The sequence below is a fragment of the Ochotona princeps genome, chromosome 4, assembly GCF_030435755.1.
Source record: "Ochotona princeps isolate mOchPri1 chromosome 4, mOchPri1.hap1, whole genome shotgun sequence".
Classification (NCBI taxonomy): Eukaryota; Metazoa; Chordata; class Mammalia; order Lagomorpha; family Ochotonidae; genus Ochotona; species Ochotona princeps.
The window spans coordinates 56894615-56914005 of NC_080835.1; the positions used below are offsets into that span (position 1 = coordinate 56894615).

The 19391-nt window shown below is 46.6% G+C and overlaps 2 protein-coding genes across 3 annotated transcripts; one reads left to right on the top strand and one right to left on the bottom strand.

Moving 5' to 3' along the window:
* Positions 1–1407: 1407 nt before the first annotated feature.
* Positions 1408–5223, top strand: THRSP (thyroid hormone responsive). 2 transcript variants are annotated; one of them, XM_058663650.1, is made up of 2 exons: positions 1408–1890; positions 4181–5223. In XM_058663650.1, exon 1 carries the CDS (start codon positions 1419–1421, stop codon positions 1869–1871), a length of 453 nt encoding a protein of 150 aa, XP_058519633.1. In that variant the 5' UTR covers positions 1408–1418; the 3' UTR covers positions 1872–1890; positions 4181–5223. The 2 variants fall into 2 exon arrangements, with proteins under 2 accessions (XP_058519633.1, XP_004589910.1); XM_004589853.4 differs by lacking the exon at positions 4181–5223 and adding an exon at positions 4111–4152.
* A 2301-nt stretch (positions 5224–7524) lies between these two features.
* NDUFC2 (NADH:ubiquinone oxidoreductase subunit C2) lies at positions 7525–16829 on the bottom strand. The gene is made up of 3 exons (XM_004589851.3): positions 16550–16829; positions 9885–10028; positions 7525–7679 (listed from the first exon to the last, which is right to left on the bottom strand). The coding sequence occupies exons 1-3, from the start codon at positions 16716–16718 to the stop codon at positions 7630–7632; spliced, it is 363 nt and encodes a 120-aa protein (XP_004589908.1). The 5' UTR covers positions 16719–16829; the 3' UTR covers positions 7525–7629.
* Positions 16830–19391: the final 2562 nt, after the last annotated feature.

Sequence of the window (19391 nt, forward strand, 5' to 3'; positions counted from 1 at the left end):
CAGTAAAGGACGGCTCAAGATCTTGGGACCTCTAACCTGCATGGGAGACCCAGAGGAAGCTCCTGGCTTCAGATTGGCTTAGCTCCAGCCTTTGAGACCACTTGGGGAGTGAACCAGTGGACAGAGGATTTTTCTCTCTCTCTTTCTCTATATATCTGCCTTTCCAATAAAGATAAATTAAATCTTAAAAAAAATAGTGGTAGTGAATCAGCACTCTTTATGGTGAAGACTGTCTCAAGAGCATGGCGTAACCACTTCTGAGCTCCTTGTTCTACTTCAGTGCTCTTTGCCCTGTGCCACACTGGTGACTCTCCTCCCTTGCTCATTCCATACCTTAGGGCACCCTAGATGGAAGAATTGAGCTGTGCATTAAGAGACTATATGTAGGGCCTATATATGGTAACCTTAGTGACTAAAGTCCTCACCTTGCACACGTTGGAATCCCATATGGGCACCAGTTCCAATACTGGCAGCCCTGCTTCCCATCCAGCTCCCTGCTTGTGGCTTGGGAGAGCAGTTGAGGACGGCTCGAGGCTTTGGGACCCTGAACTTGCTTGGGAAACCCAGAAGAGGCTCCTGGATCCTGGCTTTAGATCAGCTCAGCTCCTGCCAAAGTGGCCACTCGGGGAGTGAACCAGAGATGGAAGATCTCCTTCTCTGTCTCTTCTCCTCTCTGTATATCTGACTTCCCATTAAAAATAAATAAAATCTAAAAAAAAAAAAAAAGGAGGCTATGCCTAGAGGCTGGTATTGTAGTGCAGTGTGTCAAGCCACCACCTGATGCTGGTATTGCATAGGAGTGCCAGTTGGAACCCCAGCTGCTCCACTTCCAATCCAGCTCCCTACTAGCATGCCTGGGAAAAGCAGTGGAACATGAAGTAAGTGCTTGGGACCCTGCCACACACATGGGAGACCAGTTGGTGTTTTAGGCTCCTGTCCTTAGCCTGGCCCAGCCCTGGCCATTGGGGAATGACACGGTGAATGAAAGATTTCTCTTTCTCTCCCCCATACTCTCTAACCCCTCCTTTCAAATACATTTTTAAAAATAAACAAAAAAGACCACCCCAAAGAGGCAGCTTAGTCTTAAATGACCTTATTGCCTTCAGGTCAATGGCCCGATTGTTGAAGTTTGGAAAAGCTTCCCTCTAACTGGCTCCACCAGCTGCTGAAGGAAGAGCTAGGCTCTCATTCAGGCTGTCATGTAGAACCGAAATGACAGGCAAAGGCTGCCAGGTCTGTCCCTGGGCAGACAATCACCTGATATAGACGCTGGGGCCCAAGCTCTGGGATTGGCTCAAAACAGAGCTGTGTTGACCCAACAACTGGGCCTTGGCATCCTATCAATTTGCCGTCAGCTCCAGAGCCTAGAAATAGTGCTGGAGCAGTCTCTTGAACTCAGCCTGTAAGAGGGAGCAGCCATGCAGGTGCTCACAAAGCGCTACCCCAAGAACTGCCTGTTGACTGTCATGGACCGCTACTCGGCTGTGGTGCACAACATGGAGCAGGTGGTGATGATCCCCAGCCTTCTGCGTGACGTACAGCTGAATGGGCCTGGGGGCCAGGCACAGACGGGGGACCCTGATCTCTACACCTACTTCACCATGCTCAAGGCCATCTGTGTGGATGTGGACCATGGGTTGCTGCCCCGGGAGGAGTGGCAGGCCAAGGTGGCAGGCGGCGAAGTGGACGAGGCTGAGAATGAAGCTGCTGAGACGGAGGAGGCCGAGGAGGAGAGGATCTCAGGGGAGCTGGGCCTGGAAGCCCAGTTCCATCTGCACTTCTCCAGCCTCCATCACATCCTCACCCATCTCACTTTGAAAGCCCAGGAGGTGACGAGGAAATACCAGGAAATGACGGGACAGGTCCTGTAGGCCTTGGACTCTAGGGAAGGTAATGGTGGCCATGCTAGTGGGTGTCTGAGTCCACCAAGGGACATTACAGGGGAGGAGAGGGAATGTTGGTCCATCTCAGTGCATGATGGGCAGCCTGGCTTTCAGTGACCCTTGTGTTTTGGGATTACTACCTGGGAGGGCCCACGACTGAGCCTACCTTTCTATCTTCTGACCCAGAGGTGGTAATAGCAGTGAACTATTATAGACAAAAAGTGGCCTGTGGATGTGCAAAAAACATGTTTGTGCACATGTGCATTTATTAATGACTATGTGAATGTGAATAAATGTGTTCTCCTGACTTCATTATGAATCTGATCAAAGGAATGGAACCTCTGCGGAGCTGAGCCAGACAGACTTTAACTGTCTAACTAACGTCAGGGCACATGCCCCTTCCATCCCTGGGAATCTGTATGTCATGTATTCATAGCTTTCATTTGAGAGCAGAGTACCAGCACAGCCTCTAAGTACTTGTCATTTAATCTTTACTTAATAATCCCACGAAGATTATTTACATTTTTATAAATGAAGACTTCCCCAAGGCATGTGTATCTTCTTAGGTGCACCTTTTGAATTGTATGAGTTGTTGTTCTTTTCAACATTTTTTCTTTTTTTTTTTATTACAAAGTCAGCTATACAGAGAGGAAGATAGAGAGGAAGATAGAGAGGAAGATCTTCCGTCCAATGATTCACTCCCCAAGTGAGCTCAATGGCCAGTGCTGTGCCGATCTGGAGCCAGGAGCCAGGAACTTCCTCCAGGTCTCCCATGCGGGTGCAGGGTCCCAAGGCCTTGGGCCGTCCTCTATTGCTTTCCCAGGCCACAAGCAGGGAGCTGGATGGGAAGTGGAGCTGCTGGGATTAGAACCAGTGCCCATATGGGATCCTGGCGCGTTCAAGGCGAGGACTTCAGCAGGTAGACCACGCCGCCAGGCCCTTTTCAACATTTTTTCAAGAAATAGAACACTGGGAAGTATATATACCTAGCACACGGAGGTCTTTAGGTGAGGCTGCCCGGTGCCCCTGGCAGGCCATGCCAGGCTGCAGTCAATCAGTGGGAAGGCCAAGGGAGCTTGAGACTCTCATCTGGCCCAGGCACATCCAAGTGTGCATGCTTGTATTGAGAAGCCCTGTTGTGCATGCACATCTGTGTTAGAGTCTGCTCCTCTATGTCCATGCAGAGAGACTGGTATTGTGAGGTATGGAAGGGCAGCAAGCTAGAACAATAAGGGGCCGTGGGAAGCAGACCTACCTCTGTCACGCCTGGACAGATTGTGAGAAACTAGGCTACAGCAGCTGCCAGTTTTGACCCTGTGCTAATGACCAATTGTTTTCTTCAAGAATAAGTTACACCCACGTGCACTGGAATCTCAACCACCTGATGTAGGTATGAAGGGTAAGGTTAGCCTTCTCGGCTCATAGTAAGGAAGTGAAAGCCAGAGAGGTGAAATGACTCACCAGAAGACACACAGTAAGATGAAACAATACTAGTCCTGATTTTGTCACACTCATCTCTACCCCAGTGTTTCCGTCATAATGTCTGTGGCCCCTAGACACAAAGCCAACAGAAAGTTCTGCTCCAGATTCATTCTCAGCCATTTTCCTTTTTACCTCAAACCTTTGCGGCCATCTGCCAGCCCGCTCTCCTTTCCCCCTGAGGCTTCCTGGGGTGCCTTCCAGAGGCTCATCTTGAGTTCAGCTTGGCTGGATCAGCACGAGTGAGGAATGAGGACTTGGAGGAGGAACTTTGCTTGTGTGGGTTTCAGTTCCTTCATTAAATAGTAACAATAGCAGTAAACGTAACAATTGGCACAGGAATCATCTTGTGTCCCATCCTTTTCTGCTGCCCTAGCTGACATTTCATTTGCCCAGAGCCTTGAGATTCTGCAGCTTTGGCTGGGGGTGAGATTTGGGGATGACATTGCCTGACGAACCAGCTTGCAGAGTGCAGTTAACTCCCCTCAAAAAGCCCCAGCACGCCCTAACCAGACCACTTCTCCTAGGGGCTGCATTTCTGAAACGGCTGGGTTCTTGCCCTGACCCTGCCCTTGATCTCTGTTAGGACTTTAGAAAACTCACTCCCTATGGCTCGGCTTCCTTTAGCAAAATGTGAGGAAACAGATGAGTTATTCCAACTCTAATAACCTAGGATTTTCCTTATAGGGCTGAACCACTGCGTGTTCTAGAAAAAAAAAATTTTTTTTTAAACTTTCTTCTTTGATAGGCATGGGAGGACACCCTAGTTGTTAGACTTCATCTTCACTAGGTTTTTCAAAATTTCCTTTACTCCACAGATCACCTATGCAGTAGAAGACGGACTCTACGAAGGACACGCAGCTGTTTGCTAGCTCTGACAACAAGATCAGAAAAGCCTAGGCCTGCAGCAGGAAGTGAAGGGAAGCAACTTCGGTCTCTGATCTGCTTCCCTATCTGCCTCTGCACGCTAATTTGCAGACTCCAGTCACTGGCTCACCTTTAGGATGTTGCTATTCATAACTCCCTTGCTCCTCTTGGCTTGGGGTGGTGCAGTAGTCAGCTTTCATCACTTTCTATAAAAATACCTGATAGGAGCGTCTTCAGAAGGAAGGTTTGTGTTTGGAGAATCACAGGCCAAGATGAGTGGCCTGAATGGTTCAACCATCTGGAGCAGCCAGAGCTTGGTGGATATTACACGGCTAATCAGGAAGAAGGAACAAGGAGACTCATGTGTTCTCTGTGGTCTCATAATGGCATCACAGTTGGATTCCTGGGCACCACCTCATTGGCTTTATAAAATCCAATCATTTCCCTAAGGCCCCAGCTTCAGACACAACTGGATCAAACCTCTGTCCTTACCAACAAACTGTTTATCTATTACCTAAAGCTTTGGGGCTTCTTAAGTTTGGGGAGTTACATGCTGTTCAAACCTAACAGGTGGCTCATGTGGGACAAATTACCTATCTTCTGATATGGTCAAGAATATAGGTGTTAGCTTGTGACCAAAACTCACATCCCTCTTCTTGGCAGTCATTCACTATGGAACCCTGGGCAAAAAGTGAAACCCTCAGAGCCTAAATTTCCTCATTTGTAGAATGAGGATATTATCTACCTCATATGGTTATGGATATTAAAGATGATGATGAGAAGCACCTGGCATGTGAGAGCTAACAGGCTGAGTTTTCTCCCTACTCATTCATGCATTTGTTCCAGCCCTTGTTTTTTGCTCTTCAGAACTAACAGGGAGCAGAGTCCCTTGGAATGAGTGTTTCACCCTATTGTATCTGCTGACCACAGATGAGAAGCACAGGTGAATGTTAAGCCTATTTATTGCAGTACCAATATAAAACATTTGCTGGTATTTGCATATCTCTTTATTTCTAAAGCGCTTGTCTCTAACATGATTTCATGTTTTACAAGCAGTTATCAAGAAGGTGTGTGGCATAGTGTGGCATGGGACATGCATATTCTCCCATCCAAGTGCCTGCTTAGCATCCTGGTCACTCTGTTTCTAGTTCAGCTTTCTGATATTGCACCTGGGAAGGCAGCAGATAAACCAAGTATCTGGGTCCCCATCACCCACGTGAGAGACCAGGATGAGGTTCTTGGTTCCTGGCTTTATCCTAGCCCAGTTCAGCTGTTGCAGCCATCCAGGGTGTGAACCAATGGGTAGACCTCAAACTCTCTCCCCTTCATTTATCTTTTAAATAATTAAATAAATAAATCTTCAAAAATAGAGTACATTGTATTTCCCCCAGAAACCATCTACTTATGGTTCACAATGTCAACCAATCTCAAATTCTGTATAGAGAAACAATTTCATTAACCTCCAAAAATGAATTCCACTTTAAAATCAGTTTGAAAACAAAAATTTGGGGGCAAGCATCTGGATTTGATGAAAACCATAAGGAACAAACTCATTCTGGTCTAGCATGGTCTTTCCCGTTCACACAAGTTCCAGTGTAAACCATGACAGCTACCAAGTCCATCTGCTTGCTCTAACAGCAAAGACCTTTATGTCAGAGTTTTGCTCTGACTTAAGTTGTCCTCTCCCCATAACCCTCTGCAGAGTTGCAGAGAGCTCAGAAATAAAAATGGGACCATGTTATTCCCAGTAAATCCTTGTGTTGACCTTTCAATGTCTTTAGGACTCAGTCAAAATCATTCTGCATCACTTACAGAACCCTCCATCATCTGGCTTTGTATTTGCTTGCACAAGAATGGGAACATGTCTTCTTTTCCTGTAAAGGGCCAGATATGAATGATTTTACGATTTGCAGGCCATAATGAGTCTATCACATCTATTCAACTTGGCTGTTGTGGCTTGAAAGCAGTCTCAAACAAGATGCGAACAGATGAGCATGGCTGCACGCCAATCACACATCACTGGCAATGAACCAGATTTGACCCTCAAGATTTGACATCCAACCTTGAAGTAAACTCCATTTAAACATTTTTAGATGTCTTCTTAAAACTGGGAAAACAGAAACTATACATTTTCTTTTTTTAAGATTTATTTATTTTTATTGGAAAGGTGTTATCAGATTTTTGGAGAGAAGAGACAGCTGGAGCTAACACCTAGAGCTGAGCCAATGTGAAGCCAAGAGCTTCTTCCAAGTCTCCCACACAAGTGCAGGGTCCCATGGCTTGGAGCCATCCTCCACTGCTTTCCCAGGCCATAAGTACGGAGCTAGATGGGAAGCAGGGCAGCCGGGACATGAATTGGTACCCGTATGGGATTCTGGCACTTGCAAGGTGAGGATTCAGCCAGAGCCATTGCGCTGGGCCTTCTTTTTAAATATTTATTTTGTATTTGAAAGGCAGATTTACAGAGAGAAATAGAGAGAATGATCTTTCATTTGTTTGTTCATTCCCCAAATGGCCACAACAGCTGGAACTGAGCCACTCTGAAAAGCAGGAGCTTCTTCCAGGTCTCCCTCACAGGTGCAGAAGCAGGGATTTGAGCTATATCTGCTGCTTTTTCAGGCAGAAAGTGAAGCAGGCAAGACTAGAATCAGTGCCCATATGGAATACCAGTGCTGGCAGGCTGAGGACTAGTCTGTTGAACAACTGTGCTGGCCCCACATTTTTTTTCCCGTAAGACTGCTATCTGGGTCTCCTACATGAGTACAGGGACCCAAGCACTTGGGCCACCATCTGCTGCCTCCCAGGCACATTAGCAGGGAACAAGATAGTAAGTAGGATAGATTAGACTTGAACTGGCATTTCTTTTTTTCTTTTTTAAAGATTTATTTTTATTGCAAAGTCAGATACAGAGAGGAGGAGAGATAAAGAGGATGACCTTTCCTCCGATGATTCACTCCCCAAGTGACTGCAATGGCTGGTGCTGCGCAGAACTGAAGCCAGGAGCCAGGAGCTTCTTCTGGGTCTCCCACACAGGTGCAGGGTCCCAAGGCTCTGGGCCGTTCTTGACTGCTTTCCCAGGCCACAAGCAGGGAGCAGGAAGGGAAGTGGAGCTGCTGGGATTAGAACTGGTGTCCATATGGGATACCAGGAACTTTAGCCACTAGGCTATCATGCCGGGCATTTCAATAAGGCATGTGGGGGTCATAGGAGGCAGCTTAACCTGTGCCGTTTTGCCCAGCCCAAACAGACCATTTTCTGATGTGCTGTTTTTCTTAAGACGAAAAAGGAGTCAGAGTACTCACAACTACTTTAATTAGAGGTGTTAACATATACATTAACATTCCATAAAACTCAGAAGTAACAGGTTATCAGTGAACCTGCAGCAAGCACTTTGAAGATTTCAGCGTATAGGATGGAATTCCTCAAGAATTTCACCATAGGTTTTCTTATCTATGAAAGGAAGAGATCACAAATCATTAATTTTGTTTCAAAAAGTGAATTTCATAACAAAAACTTAACATTCAATAATCTTATTGATAGAAACTCTGCTTGGTCTGAATGTTATGTTCCCCAGATTGGTAACTCCCTATGTGATGGTATTCAAAGGTGAGTCCTCACGAATGGGGTTAGTCCCTTTAAGAAAGAGGCTGGAAGAAGCCTGACCTTTCTCTCCCACCACTCGACGATGCAGAGGAGTCACCTTGAATCAGAATGAGCCCTCAACAGATATTGAATTGACTGGCACCAGTTCATGTCTTGATCTTGGACTTGCCAGTCTCCAGTACTGTGAGCTATAGATGTCTATTGTTTAGATGACCTGATCTAAAGGTCTATAGGTACAGCAGCCCAAATGGATGAAGACAAACTCCTGAGAACTGCCTTGTTTTCTTGTACTCAACTATGATTTGGCAATCACTGAGAGACTGTTTCACTGAATACAGAGTAACTGCAGACATCTGTGGTGATGTCTGGATGGCTGCCAGGAAAGGCAAGGTGTTGCTAGGCGTATCCTGGATAAAAGGGTCATGGGACAGGTCAGTACAAGAGCCCAGTGACTGACTTGGCTAAGCTCGCCATGGCCCTGCTCTCCTAGCACATCTGTCAGGATGCTGATGCTCAGAAACAGAAAGAGTCCTGCAGTTCCACGTGCTCCTCCTGAGAGAGGGAACCAATGGATCTACTCAGAAACAGCCAGAGATGGGATGAAGACTGCTCAGTCAGTGGATCTCACAGTACTTCCAAGATTCCCTCCATCTCTTAACATGCCATGTTTCTGAGTATCTCCTATTCCTGATACATCCCCTAGCCACGGCTTTGGACTAGTCTTTAAGTTCCTCATTGGCAAAAAAAAAAAAAAAAAAAAAATCAGAACCATTTGACTCATCCTAAATATCAGAAACATGACTAAACGTCATGGGAATATTCAATGGAATAAAAAAATTTAGCACTAAGAAGACCTTAGAGAGCATTTGGTGTAGGAAAATTTAAGTACTTAGTATATTACAAATTTATGACTAGGAAAATGCAGCACGTAAAACCTTTTTACATATTAACAAGTTAAAAAATGTCATACATTCATTTATTGACTCATTCACATATTTAACATGGATCTGTATGACGATATTGTATAGCTCCTAGGGAGAAAAAAATTCTAGCAAATTAAACTACCAGTTCACAAAGAGCTTACATATCATATGTGTACATCTGTGTTTGTATGTATGTGTGATATTCATAATTGAATAGAGATTCGTGTGCTGAGGAAATTTCTATCTGATGCTGGGCAAAGGCTTCACTGAGACGATTCATTCTGAGCAGGAATATGTGGATAGATGGAAAGAGATGCAAGAATATGGGAGAAAGAAAGTCTAACACATCCCAAGTCATACAGGATAGGCTCAGACTGGCACTTCGCAAGGCAAGAGGCAAGTGACGGGAGATGCGGCAGGTTCTGCGCAGTTCGGGTCAGCGGCTACCCACCAGTGTCTACTCTGTGCAAGCTCTGTGCTTGAGGGCAGGGGAGCAAAAATGAAGCTCCAGTCCAGGGAGGGGCACAGACACAGGCAGAAAACACAGTAGACAAAAGATACAAGGCACCAACTCAGCCTGGAGAGAAGAGCCATCTGAAGGAGTCTGGATTTTATCCTATAGATAAAAAACGTTTAAAAAATTTTATGGGTATTTTAGCCAAAGAGATGTGAGCAGATTTGCTGTTAGCATATGACTAGTCTGACAGTTTCTATTTGAACCATAGTAGAGTAGAAGGAGGAGATAGATTTCAAAGTTAAGAAATAATCAGGAAGTAAAGTTTATATGGCTTGATGACTAGTGGAGAGTGAAAGACTTGGAGATGACGCCTAGGTGTCTGGCTTGGGTGTGTAGGGGACAGCGGTGCCTGTCATTCATGGAAGTAAAACAAAGATGAGCACATGGGGCGGGAAGGCAGACAGCACATGGATTTTGTTTCCTGTCCAAGAGTCACAGAGATAACTCAGTCAGATACTGGGCATAGGAATTCAACAGAAATCCAACCCACAAACAAAAATGGGGGCATCAACAGGACATATATGAGTCCTGAAGTCACTGGCATAGCCAAGATCAGCCAGGGGAAAGGGTACAGAGTAAGGATACAGGGGTTTTTATAGTAACTTGAATTACCTTTTTCAGGAAAATCTTCTGGATGTGAATTCATATACCCAAACATGTCACGGTCCCTCACAGCATACATACAGTCTTGACGCTTTAAAAGATAATAGCCAGCAAAAATAAAGGAAGTCACATACAGCAGCTGGCGATGCAAACCTGAAATTCAAATGACAAACCCCAAAGAGAACAAATTCAGTCACTGTGTATTAAGAACTGCATTTTTACACTTCAGACACATGACTTATTGCCATAGTATTTCTCCAATATTCTTTAATTTACAAATAGCTGGGTTTGGTGCCATGGTGTAGTATGCTAAGTCTCTACCCATGGTGCTGGCATCCAATATGGGTGCTCATTCATGTCCCACCTGCTCCACTTCTGATCCAATTCCCTGTGTACAGCCTGAGAAAGTAGCAGAGGATGGTGCAAGACCCCGGGCTCCTGCAACCACGTGAGAGACCTGTAAGAAGCTCCAGACTCTTGATTTCGGATTGGCTCAGCTATGAACATTGTGGTCATTTGGGGAATGAAGCAGTGAATGGAAGATCTCTCGCTCTCTGTTTCTTTCTCTCTGGGTAGTTCTGCCTTTCAAATAAAAATAAAATTAATCTTCATCCCAGCACAGTAGCCTAGTGGCTAAATCCTTGCCTTGTATCAGCCAGGATCCCATATGGGTATAGGTTCATGACCCAGCTGCTCCAATTCCCATCCAGCTCCCTGCTTGTGGCCTGGGAAAGCAGTCGAGGACGGCCCAAAGCCTTGGGACCCTGCAGTCACATGGGAGACCTAGAAGAAGCTCCTGGCTTTGAATGGGTTCAGCTCCGGCTATTGTGGCCACTTGGGAAGTCAATCAGTGGATGGATCTTTCTGTCTCTTCTTCTATATAAATCTGACTTTCCAATAAAAAAATCTAAAATATAAAATAAAACAAAAATAAATCTTAAACAAACAAAACTAGTTTTCCTAAACATCCTCAATCTTCAATGTTGAAACATCCTAAATCTTTTAAAGAAATCTGTCAATTCTGGAAAGCAGAAATTAAAACTGGCAACATAACTTTTAATAGAACACAAGAATTTATGTTTTGTTTATGAAAATTTGTTTATTTGAAAGGCAAACAGATGGAGAAAGAGTCAGAGATTTCGTTTCTGCTGGTTCACTCCCCAGTAGCCAGCTAGGGCTGGGTCATCCCAAAGCTGGAAACGGAAACTCAATCCAAGTCTCACCTACGGGTGACAGGAACCCAAACACTTAAGCCATTCACCTGCTGCCTCCCTGGGTGTGCATGAGCAGGAAGCTGGAATCAGAAGTAGAGAGAAGATTCAAACCTAGGCACTCTAAATGGAGTAAATCTGATCTACCTAATAAAAATTAAATAAATTGGGCCTGCTGCAATGGCCTAATGGTTAAATCCTCGCCTCACATCTGCTGAGATCCCATATGGGGCACTGGTTCATATCTGGCTGCTCCACTTGCAATCCAGCTCCCTGCTTATGGCCTGTGAAAGTAGCAGAGGATGGCCCAAGGCCTTGGGATCCTGCACCCATGTGGGAGACCTGGAAGAGACTTCTGGATGCAGGCTATGCTCCGGCCATTGTGTCCACTTGGGGAGTGAACCAGTACAAGGATCTTTCTCTTTGTATTTCCTTCTCTATGTATATCTGCCTTTCTAATAAAATAAAAAAATCCTAAAAAAAAAATCTTTTAAAAACAAGATTTTATCTTATTCATTTCTTTCAAGGCAGAATTACAGAGAAAGAGGGAGACAGAGAGAATCTTCCATTCACTGTTCACTCCCCCAACGGCTACACACAGACTCAGGCTCTCACTATGACAGATGCACTCCTCACAGAAAAGGACTCAGAAGCGTGGGGGCCCATCCCAAGCCTCCCCTTCCCCAACCTCTCCTGTCTCTCCCATTGCTGGGCTTCCTCTAAAGACATGCACCGCTCCTCCACAATCACTCTCACTTTCTGTCTATGTATCAAATGAACCTGGAAGTCATTGTGCTCTTTGTATAACACCTTTAACTGATGATTTATTAAACTAGAAATCAGTAATCTTGTTTTGTGGACTATATACTTGGATTACCAACTGTCTGTAAATTTAGAGCAAGTAACTGGTAAATAGCAGCAAGGATTAAAATAAAGCGCTGGGTGTAACAACTGCTTTTTTTCTTTTTTAAGATTTATTCATTACTGTTGCAAAGTCAAATACACAGAGAGGAAGAGAGAGAGAAAGATCTTCCATCCGATTATTCATTTCCCAATGGCCGCAACAGCAGGAGCTGAGCAAATCCAAAGCCAGGAATATGGGGCTTCTTCGGGGTCTCCCACACAGGTGCAGGGTCCCAAGGCTTTCGACCATTCTTGACTACTTTCCCAGGCCACAAGCAGGGAGCAGGAAGGGAAGCAGGGCTGCCGGGATTGGAACCAGTGCCCAAATGGGATCCTGGTGCATGCAAGGTGAGAACTTTAGCTGCTGAGCTACCGCACCAGGCCCTGGGTGTAGCAACATTTAAGAAAAATTTCAGGGTTGGTGTGATAGCCCAACTGGCTAATCCTCCGTCTCGCAGTGCCGGCACCCCACATGGGCACCTGATCCTGTCTTGGCTGTTCCACTTCCATCCAGTTCTCTTTTTGCAGCCTAGGAAAGCAGCAGAGGATGGTTCAATTCCTTGGTCCCCAGCACCTGTGTGGGAGACCTGGAAAAAGCTTCTGGCTCCTGACTGGCTTAGCTCTAGTTGTTGCAACCATGTGCAGAGTGAACCACAGATACAAGATTTTTCTCTCTGTCCCTCCTTCTCTCTAAAAATATCTTTCTAATAAAAATAAATCTTTAAAATTAAAATTTTTCATATTTTTTGCTACTTTAAAAAGTATCTATACAATTTTATTTCATTGTCAGAATATTCCATTATTGGGTCCGATGCAATGGCTCTGTGACTAAATCCTCACCTTGCATTTGCCAGGATCCCATTTGGGCACCAGTTAGTGTCCCAGCTGCTCCACTTTCATCCAGCTCCCTGCTTGTGGCCTGGGAAAGCAGCAGAAGATGGCCCAAGTGTTTGGACTCCTGACTCCTATATGGGAGACCCAGACGGAACTCCTGGATCCTGGCTTCAGTCTGACCCAGCCCTCACTGAAGCAGCCATTTGGGGAGTGAACCAGCAATGCAAGGTCTCTTCCTCTCTCCATCTCTGTCACTCTGTATCTTTCAAAATAAATAGATCTTTGAAAAAAATCACAAATACTTACTGAGTACCAACACTATGCCAGACACCGAGCTACACAAATACAACAGGCATTCAATAAACACTGCTGAGGATAGTCATTTTGATAAAGTCCTCAAAACCAAAATCTGCAAAGCAATTTAGGAAAACTCTGCAACTCTGACCTACATCCTGTGCTAAGTGTCTTATATACATGATCTCATTCAGTCTACAGAGGTGGAGAACTTCCTTGAATCAAAGGCCTAGAAGGACAGAGGGGTGTCAAATCCAAAAGCATATGCTCCTGATTTAAAAAAATGTGTGTGTGTGTGTGTGTATATATATATATATATATAATAAAAATATATATAAATATATATTTTTTTATTTGAAAAGTAGAGTTACAAAGACAGAGTGACACAGGGAGATCTTCGGTCCACTGATTCACTCCCCAAATGGTTGCCAACAGCCTTTGCTGACCCCATCAGAAGCTAGGAGCTGGTCCCGGTGTGGTAGCCTAGTGGTCAAAGTCCTTGCCTTGCATATGCAAGGATCTCATATGAGCACCTGTTATTGTCCCAGCGGCCCCACTTCCCTTCTAACTCCCTGCTTGTGGCCTGGGAAAGCAGTTGAGGACAGACCAAAGCCTTGGGAACTTGCACCCGCATGGGAGATCTGGAAGAAGTTCCTGGCCCCTGGCTTCGGATCGGCTCAGCTCCAGTTGTTGCGGCTCACTTGGGGAGTGAACCATCGGATGGAAGATCTTCCTCTCTGTCTCTCCTCCTCTTTGTATATCTGACTTTGTAATAAAATAAAATAAGTCTTTGAGAAGCCAGGAACCTGGAGCTTCTTTTGGGTCCTCCACATGGGTGTTGGGACCCAAGGATCTGGGCCTCCTCCACAGCTCACCAAGGCCATAAGTAGGGAGCTGGATGGGAAGTAGAGCAGCCGAGATTGGAACCAGTACCCATATGGTGAAGGCTTAACCTACTGCACCACAGCACAGGCACCAGACGCTCTTCCCTCTCCCAAAAGGGTGCAAACTGCTAAACTGCGAACACTTAGATGGGATTAAGTGGTCCATGCTTCGCATTTTAGCTAACCTTTACTTTGTCTGGAATATTCTTCCGCCATCTAGTTCTCCTTTGTGCTCCCCAAGTATCCTAGGCTCACCTACACGTATCCACTATACAGAGATCAGTAACAGACTGTACTGGTTTGTCTTAACTAGGAGATCCTCAAGAGCAGAGTCAGCATTCCTCACCACACATACCTAGCAGGTAGCACCAGGCCTGGCCCTGAAAGAGTTCAGCAGCTGTTGAACAAATCTCTGGCAAACTGCCTCACAAGAGCGAGGGAAAGGGAACTCTACCAGCATCTTCTGTCAGGCATCTTATCTACAGAACCTCACTTAGGGGCCAGCATCCACCTGGGCGCCTGTTCCAGCTGCTCCACTTCGGATCCAGCTCCCTGCTTATGGCCTGCAAAAGCAGCAGAGGGTGGCCCCAGTGCTCGGGCTCCAGCACCCACGTGGGAGACACAGAGGAAGCTCCTGGCTCTGGTCAGCCCAGCTCTGGCCATTGTGAACCAGCAGATGAAAAGAGCTTGCATCCCCCCACCCCCCGTAACCCTGTTATCCAAATAAAATACAATCTTTTAAAAAATAAAATGCAGGTCCAGGGGCCGTTGCTGTCCACAGTGAGCTGAGCTGTCTGTAATGCTGACATTCTACACTGCAGCATGGGGTGAACCCTTGGCTGCCAGGCTTCCCATCCAGCACCCTGCTAATGCGAAGGCACATGCAGAAGAGCTGCACGGAATTCCAGGCTTCATGTTACGACCTGGACATCCAATTGTGGCCATTTGGCAAGTGGACTACCCGTTTCTCTTCTCTTCTCTTTCTTTTTAAAGCCTTATTTATTTTTCTTTGAAAGGCAGGTTTACAAAGAGAAAGATATACAGGGAGAGGGAGAAATCTTTCATCCACTGGTACATTCCCCAAATGCCTGGAGCTTCTTTTGGGTCTCCCACCTGGGTGCTGGGATCCAAGGTTTTGGGTCATCCTCTGCTGCTTTTCCAGGCCATAAGCAGGGAGCTGGATTGGAAGTGTGGCAGCCAGAACTAGAACAGGCACCCACTTACAATGCTTGTGCTGCAGTATCCTGCTAAGCCATTGTGCTGGCCCCTTACTCTTTCAAATAAATGAAAAAAAAAAAGGAAAAAATGCAAGTGTGATCACCCTGCACTTCCCTCAGCTTTCAAAAGATTTAAGGGGAGCGGGCCATGTAGCGCAGTGTATAAAGCTACTACCTGCAGCAGCTGCTATTCTACATGGGCCCTGGTTTCAGTCCTGCCTGTTCCACTTCTAATCCAGTTCCCTGTTAGTACATCTGGGAAAGCAGCAGAGGATGGCCCAGTCAGTGGGTCCCTGCACCCACTGGGGAGACGCAAAAGCAGCTCCTGGCTTGGGATGTGCCCAACTGCCAGTCTAGAGGTCTATAACTTTGCCTTTCAAATAAATAAGTACATCTTTTTATTCTATCTATCTATCTCACGTAAGGTTCCTAACTGCCTAACGGACATGCTGCCACGATCAACGAAAATCTCCACCACAGCCTCAGTTCCCTAATCCTGCAAATTCACTCCCCTACCAACTCCTCCCACACTCAAAAGCCCTGGCCTCCATTTGCTCCCACTAGCCTCATGGACCCAGAAAACAGTCCTTGGCATGCCTGACAACTGCAGTTAAGGTTTTCCCTTTTATTTCTGAAAATCCACAGTCCTCACCTCCCTGCTCTTCCACTATCAGGCCAGCCAGGCTCTCCCAGAAGACCGGTGACACAATAATAAAGAAATCCAGTTACTGGTTTAGCAATCCCATTCAGAGTGTGGTCCCCACACCAAGAGCTGCAGGAGGATGTGGGAGCTGACAAATAGCAACAGGCCTCAGCTGAAATCCGCTTGTTAACAAGACCCCTAGGACACGTTAAGTCTGAGCAGCGCAAGTGTCCAACACACACTGGGACATCTAAAACCAGGCTCTGTTTCTTACATGCCCATGTGACCCTGGGCAAGCCACCTCAAGCTCTCTGGAGGGCTGTTCCATCATTTGCGGGGAACACCTCCCCACATCATGTGTGAGGACTTCATGCAGCGTGTCAGCAGTGGGTGGCAACACGCAGTTTTGCACAGAGTACAAAACGAGCCAGAGGGGAGCGGTGCCGGGCCCTTCACCGAGTCATGGGGCTGCTGGTTAAGTCCCTGAGCTGGGGCACCTGCTCCTCCAGGTGCCCAAGTCCCCCGAGCCGGGGCACCTGCTTCTCCAGGTGCCTACGTCCCTGAGTCGGGGTGGCCCAGGCCTCAGGGGAAGCGGCCCCGGCGCCTGCAGCGGGCTCCCGGTGCAGCCGGCCGCAGCCCGCCCCGCGCGCCCCGCTGCTCCCAGCCCGCCCGCCCGCGCAGCCCTCACCGGCCGTCGACACGGGCCTCCGCCGGAGAGCGTTATCCAGCAGGCCGGAGCAGTAGCCCATGAAGCCCAAGTACAGCAGCCGCGGGTCGGTGAGCTTGGGTGGGGGCAGGCTCCGGGCCTCATCCGGCAGGAACTTTAAGGGCACTCGGCCCTGCCGTGAGTTCATCATTGTGAGGCCGTTCCCACTCGCGGCTTGGTTTCCACACGGCCGCCGCACAGGCGCGCAGCAGCCGCCACTTCTCCTCCGAGCACCGAGCTGAAGGGCAAGGCGGCGCGGTGTAGCGCCCAAACCCGTCCCCGTGCGTGCTGACACCGCGACTCCGCACGCCAAGTTCCGGCCTTCAAGGTGACCCGCGGACTCTCAGGCCGGCGCGGCTTCTGCAGGAGGTGCCGGGGTTCGGGGCCAGCCGGAATAAAGTGCCACAGTGGGCGCGAGCTAGGAGCGCGGACTCTGTCCATCTTCCTCACCTGGAAATGACCTTTTTCCTGTCAGCAAAGCTTTATCTTTGCATCCAGCACCCACAAGTGGACATAATGGGTAATTTGAGAAACAAGGGAAATTCTATAAAAACTAGTTTCCCGTTCTCATGCCTTCGCACGGACACACCCTCCACAGCGTTCAAGGTCCAGCAGCAGTAGAGAATTCTGAAGAACCCTCAAGACTGAATAATTTAGCTCGTGATATTCAGTTTGGGAGGCAGCACGCTAAAATGTTTTACTTCTGCGTCTCCAGGTGGCTGAGGCAAAATAAGATTTGAGCAATTAAATGACAGAATATATAATTTCTGTCAAGTCATTGGTCTCTGCCTACATACCACCCAAAATGGGGAACTTCCACATTGAACCTTTTTCTGTTGAGAAAAGCCTCCCTCACACTGAGCTAAATTTTTTCCGTCACATTCATTCATTTAGTGGAAGATACATTTTATAGGAAATGCTAATTAGATTAGAGACAAGTGCAAAGATAGATGCCTTCAGGTACTGATTTTCTAAGTCACCTGCTAAAAGTAAAAGATGGATGTTTTGTGCCTAGAAAAAGCTCTCTCTGGTCTGTTAGGATTATCCAGTGTCAAGTATAGTGGACGTTTCCTGGAAGGCAGCAAGTGTTTCAGAACAATGCCCTTTGATTCAGTAATTGCATCTCAGAGTCTGTCCTACTGAAACAGTATGATTTTTTTTTTTTTTGCATCAACTCTCCCCACCTCCTGCCACAGTATTTCTTTTCAAGTTATAACAAAAGACTATAAACTACCAAAAATGTTCCCAAGAAAAAACAAAAAGGTTTTACTGGAAACACGATGAAATGCTTAAGGGTTGAATGAGCCACACAAAGCAGAGCGTCTACAAAATAACCGGCTCTGTGTAAGCAGCTCCAGAACATCCATGACCTGGAAATGCAATCAAGGGCGGCCCAAAACCTTGGGACCCTGCACCTTTTTGGGAGACTTGGAAGATGCTCCTGGCTCCTGGCTTCAGATTGGCGCAACACAGGCCGTTGTGGTTACTTGGGGAGTGAATCATTGGACGGAAGCGCTTCCTCTCTGTCTCTCCTCCTCTCTCTATATATCTGACTTTGCAATAAAAATGAATAAATCTTTAAAAAAGTAAAAAAGACATTCATCATATAAAGCATAATAAAGAATAGTGTATCAGATTCTCATACTCTAATATTTAACATCTATTAATATTCTGTCCGATTAATCCTGGCTCTTTAAAAAAAGATTTATTTATTTTTTTCTTACTTTTATTGGAAAAGCAGATTACAGAGAGAAGGAGAGACAAATCTTCCATCCACTGGTTTATTCCCTAAATGGCTAAAATGGCCAAGTTGAGCTGATCCAAAGTCAGGGGCTAGGAGCTTCTTCTGGGTCTCCCATGAAGATATAGGGTCCCAAGGCTTTGGGTCATCCTCTACCGATTTTCAAGGCCAGAAGCAGAGAGCTGAATAGGAAGTGGAGGAGCTGGGACACAAACCAATGCCCATATGGGCATTGTAAGCTGAGGATTTTATCCATCGAGCCATCGCTCTAGGACCCAATTTCCTTCACTCTTTTTTTTAAAGATTTATTTTATTATTATTTTTAAAGATTTATTTATTTTTATTGGAAAAATGGATATACAGAGAGGAGAGACAGAGAGGAAGATCTTCCATCGGATGGTTCACTCCCCAAGCAGCCGCAACGGCTGGAGCTGAACCAATCCGAAGCCAGGAGCCTCCTCCAGGTCTCCCACATGGGTGCAAGGTCTCAGAGCTTTGGGCTGTCCTGGACTGCATTCCCAGGCCACAAGCAGGGAGCTGGATGGGAAGCAGGGCCGCCGGAACTGGAACCGGCACCCACATGGGATCCCGGAGCGTTGAAGGCGAGGACCTTAACCGCTACATACTGTACCCGGCCCTTACTTTATTTTTTTTTTTTTTTATTGGAAAGTCAGATATACAGAGAGGAGGAGGAGAGAGGAAGAGAGGAGGATCGTCCATCCAGTGATTCACTCCCTAAGTGACCACAACAGCCAGTGCTGTGCCGATCTGAAGCCGGGAACCTGGAACCTCTTCCAGGTCTCCCACATGGTGCAGGGTCCCAAATCTTTGGGCCGTCCTCGACTGTTTTCCCAGGCCACAGGCAGGAGCGGGATGGGAAGTGGAGTAGCTGGGATTAAAACCAGCGCCCATATGGGATCCCGGGGTGTTCAAGGTGAGGACTTTAGCCGCTAGGCCACACTGCACCGGGCCCAGTTTCCTTCACTCTCAACTAAGAATATACTCTAGACTTTAGGCTAAACAAAATTTTATACATTGGCAACGAGAGTAGAAAACATGGAGGTGCTGGCATGGTAGCACAGC

Bases quoted from the DNA above. Each gene is read 5' to 3' on its own strand.
- THRSP (XM_058663650.1), top strand. From the start codon at position 1,419: ATGCAGGTGCTCACAAAGCGCTACCCCAAGAACTGCCTGTTGACTGTC.
- NDUFC2 (XM_004589851.3), bottom strand. From the start codon at position 16,718: ATGATGAACTCACGGCAGGGCCGAGTGCCCTTAAAGTTCCTGCCGGAT. The intron at 10,029-16,549 runs GTGAGGGCTGCG...TTTGAATTTCAG, and splicing joins GAGGCCCGTGTCGACGGCCG to GTTTGCATCGCCAGCTGCTG. The intron at 7,680-9,884 runs GTAATTCAAGTT...TTCCTTTCATAG, and splicing joins AGAAGATTTTCCTGAAAAAG to ATAAGAAAACCTATGGTGAA.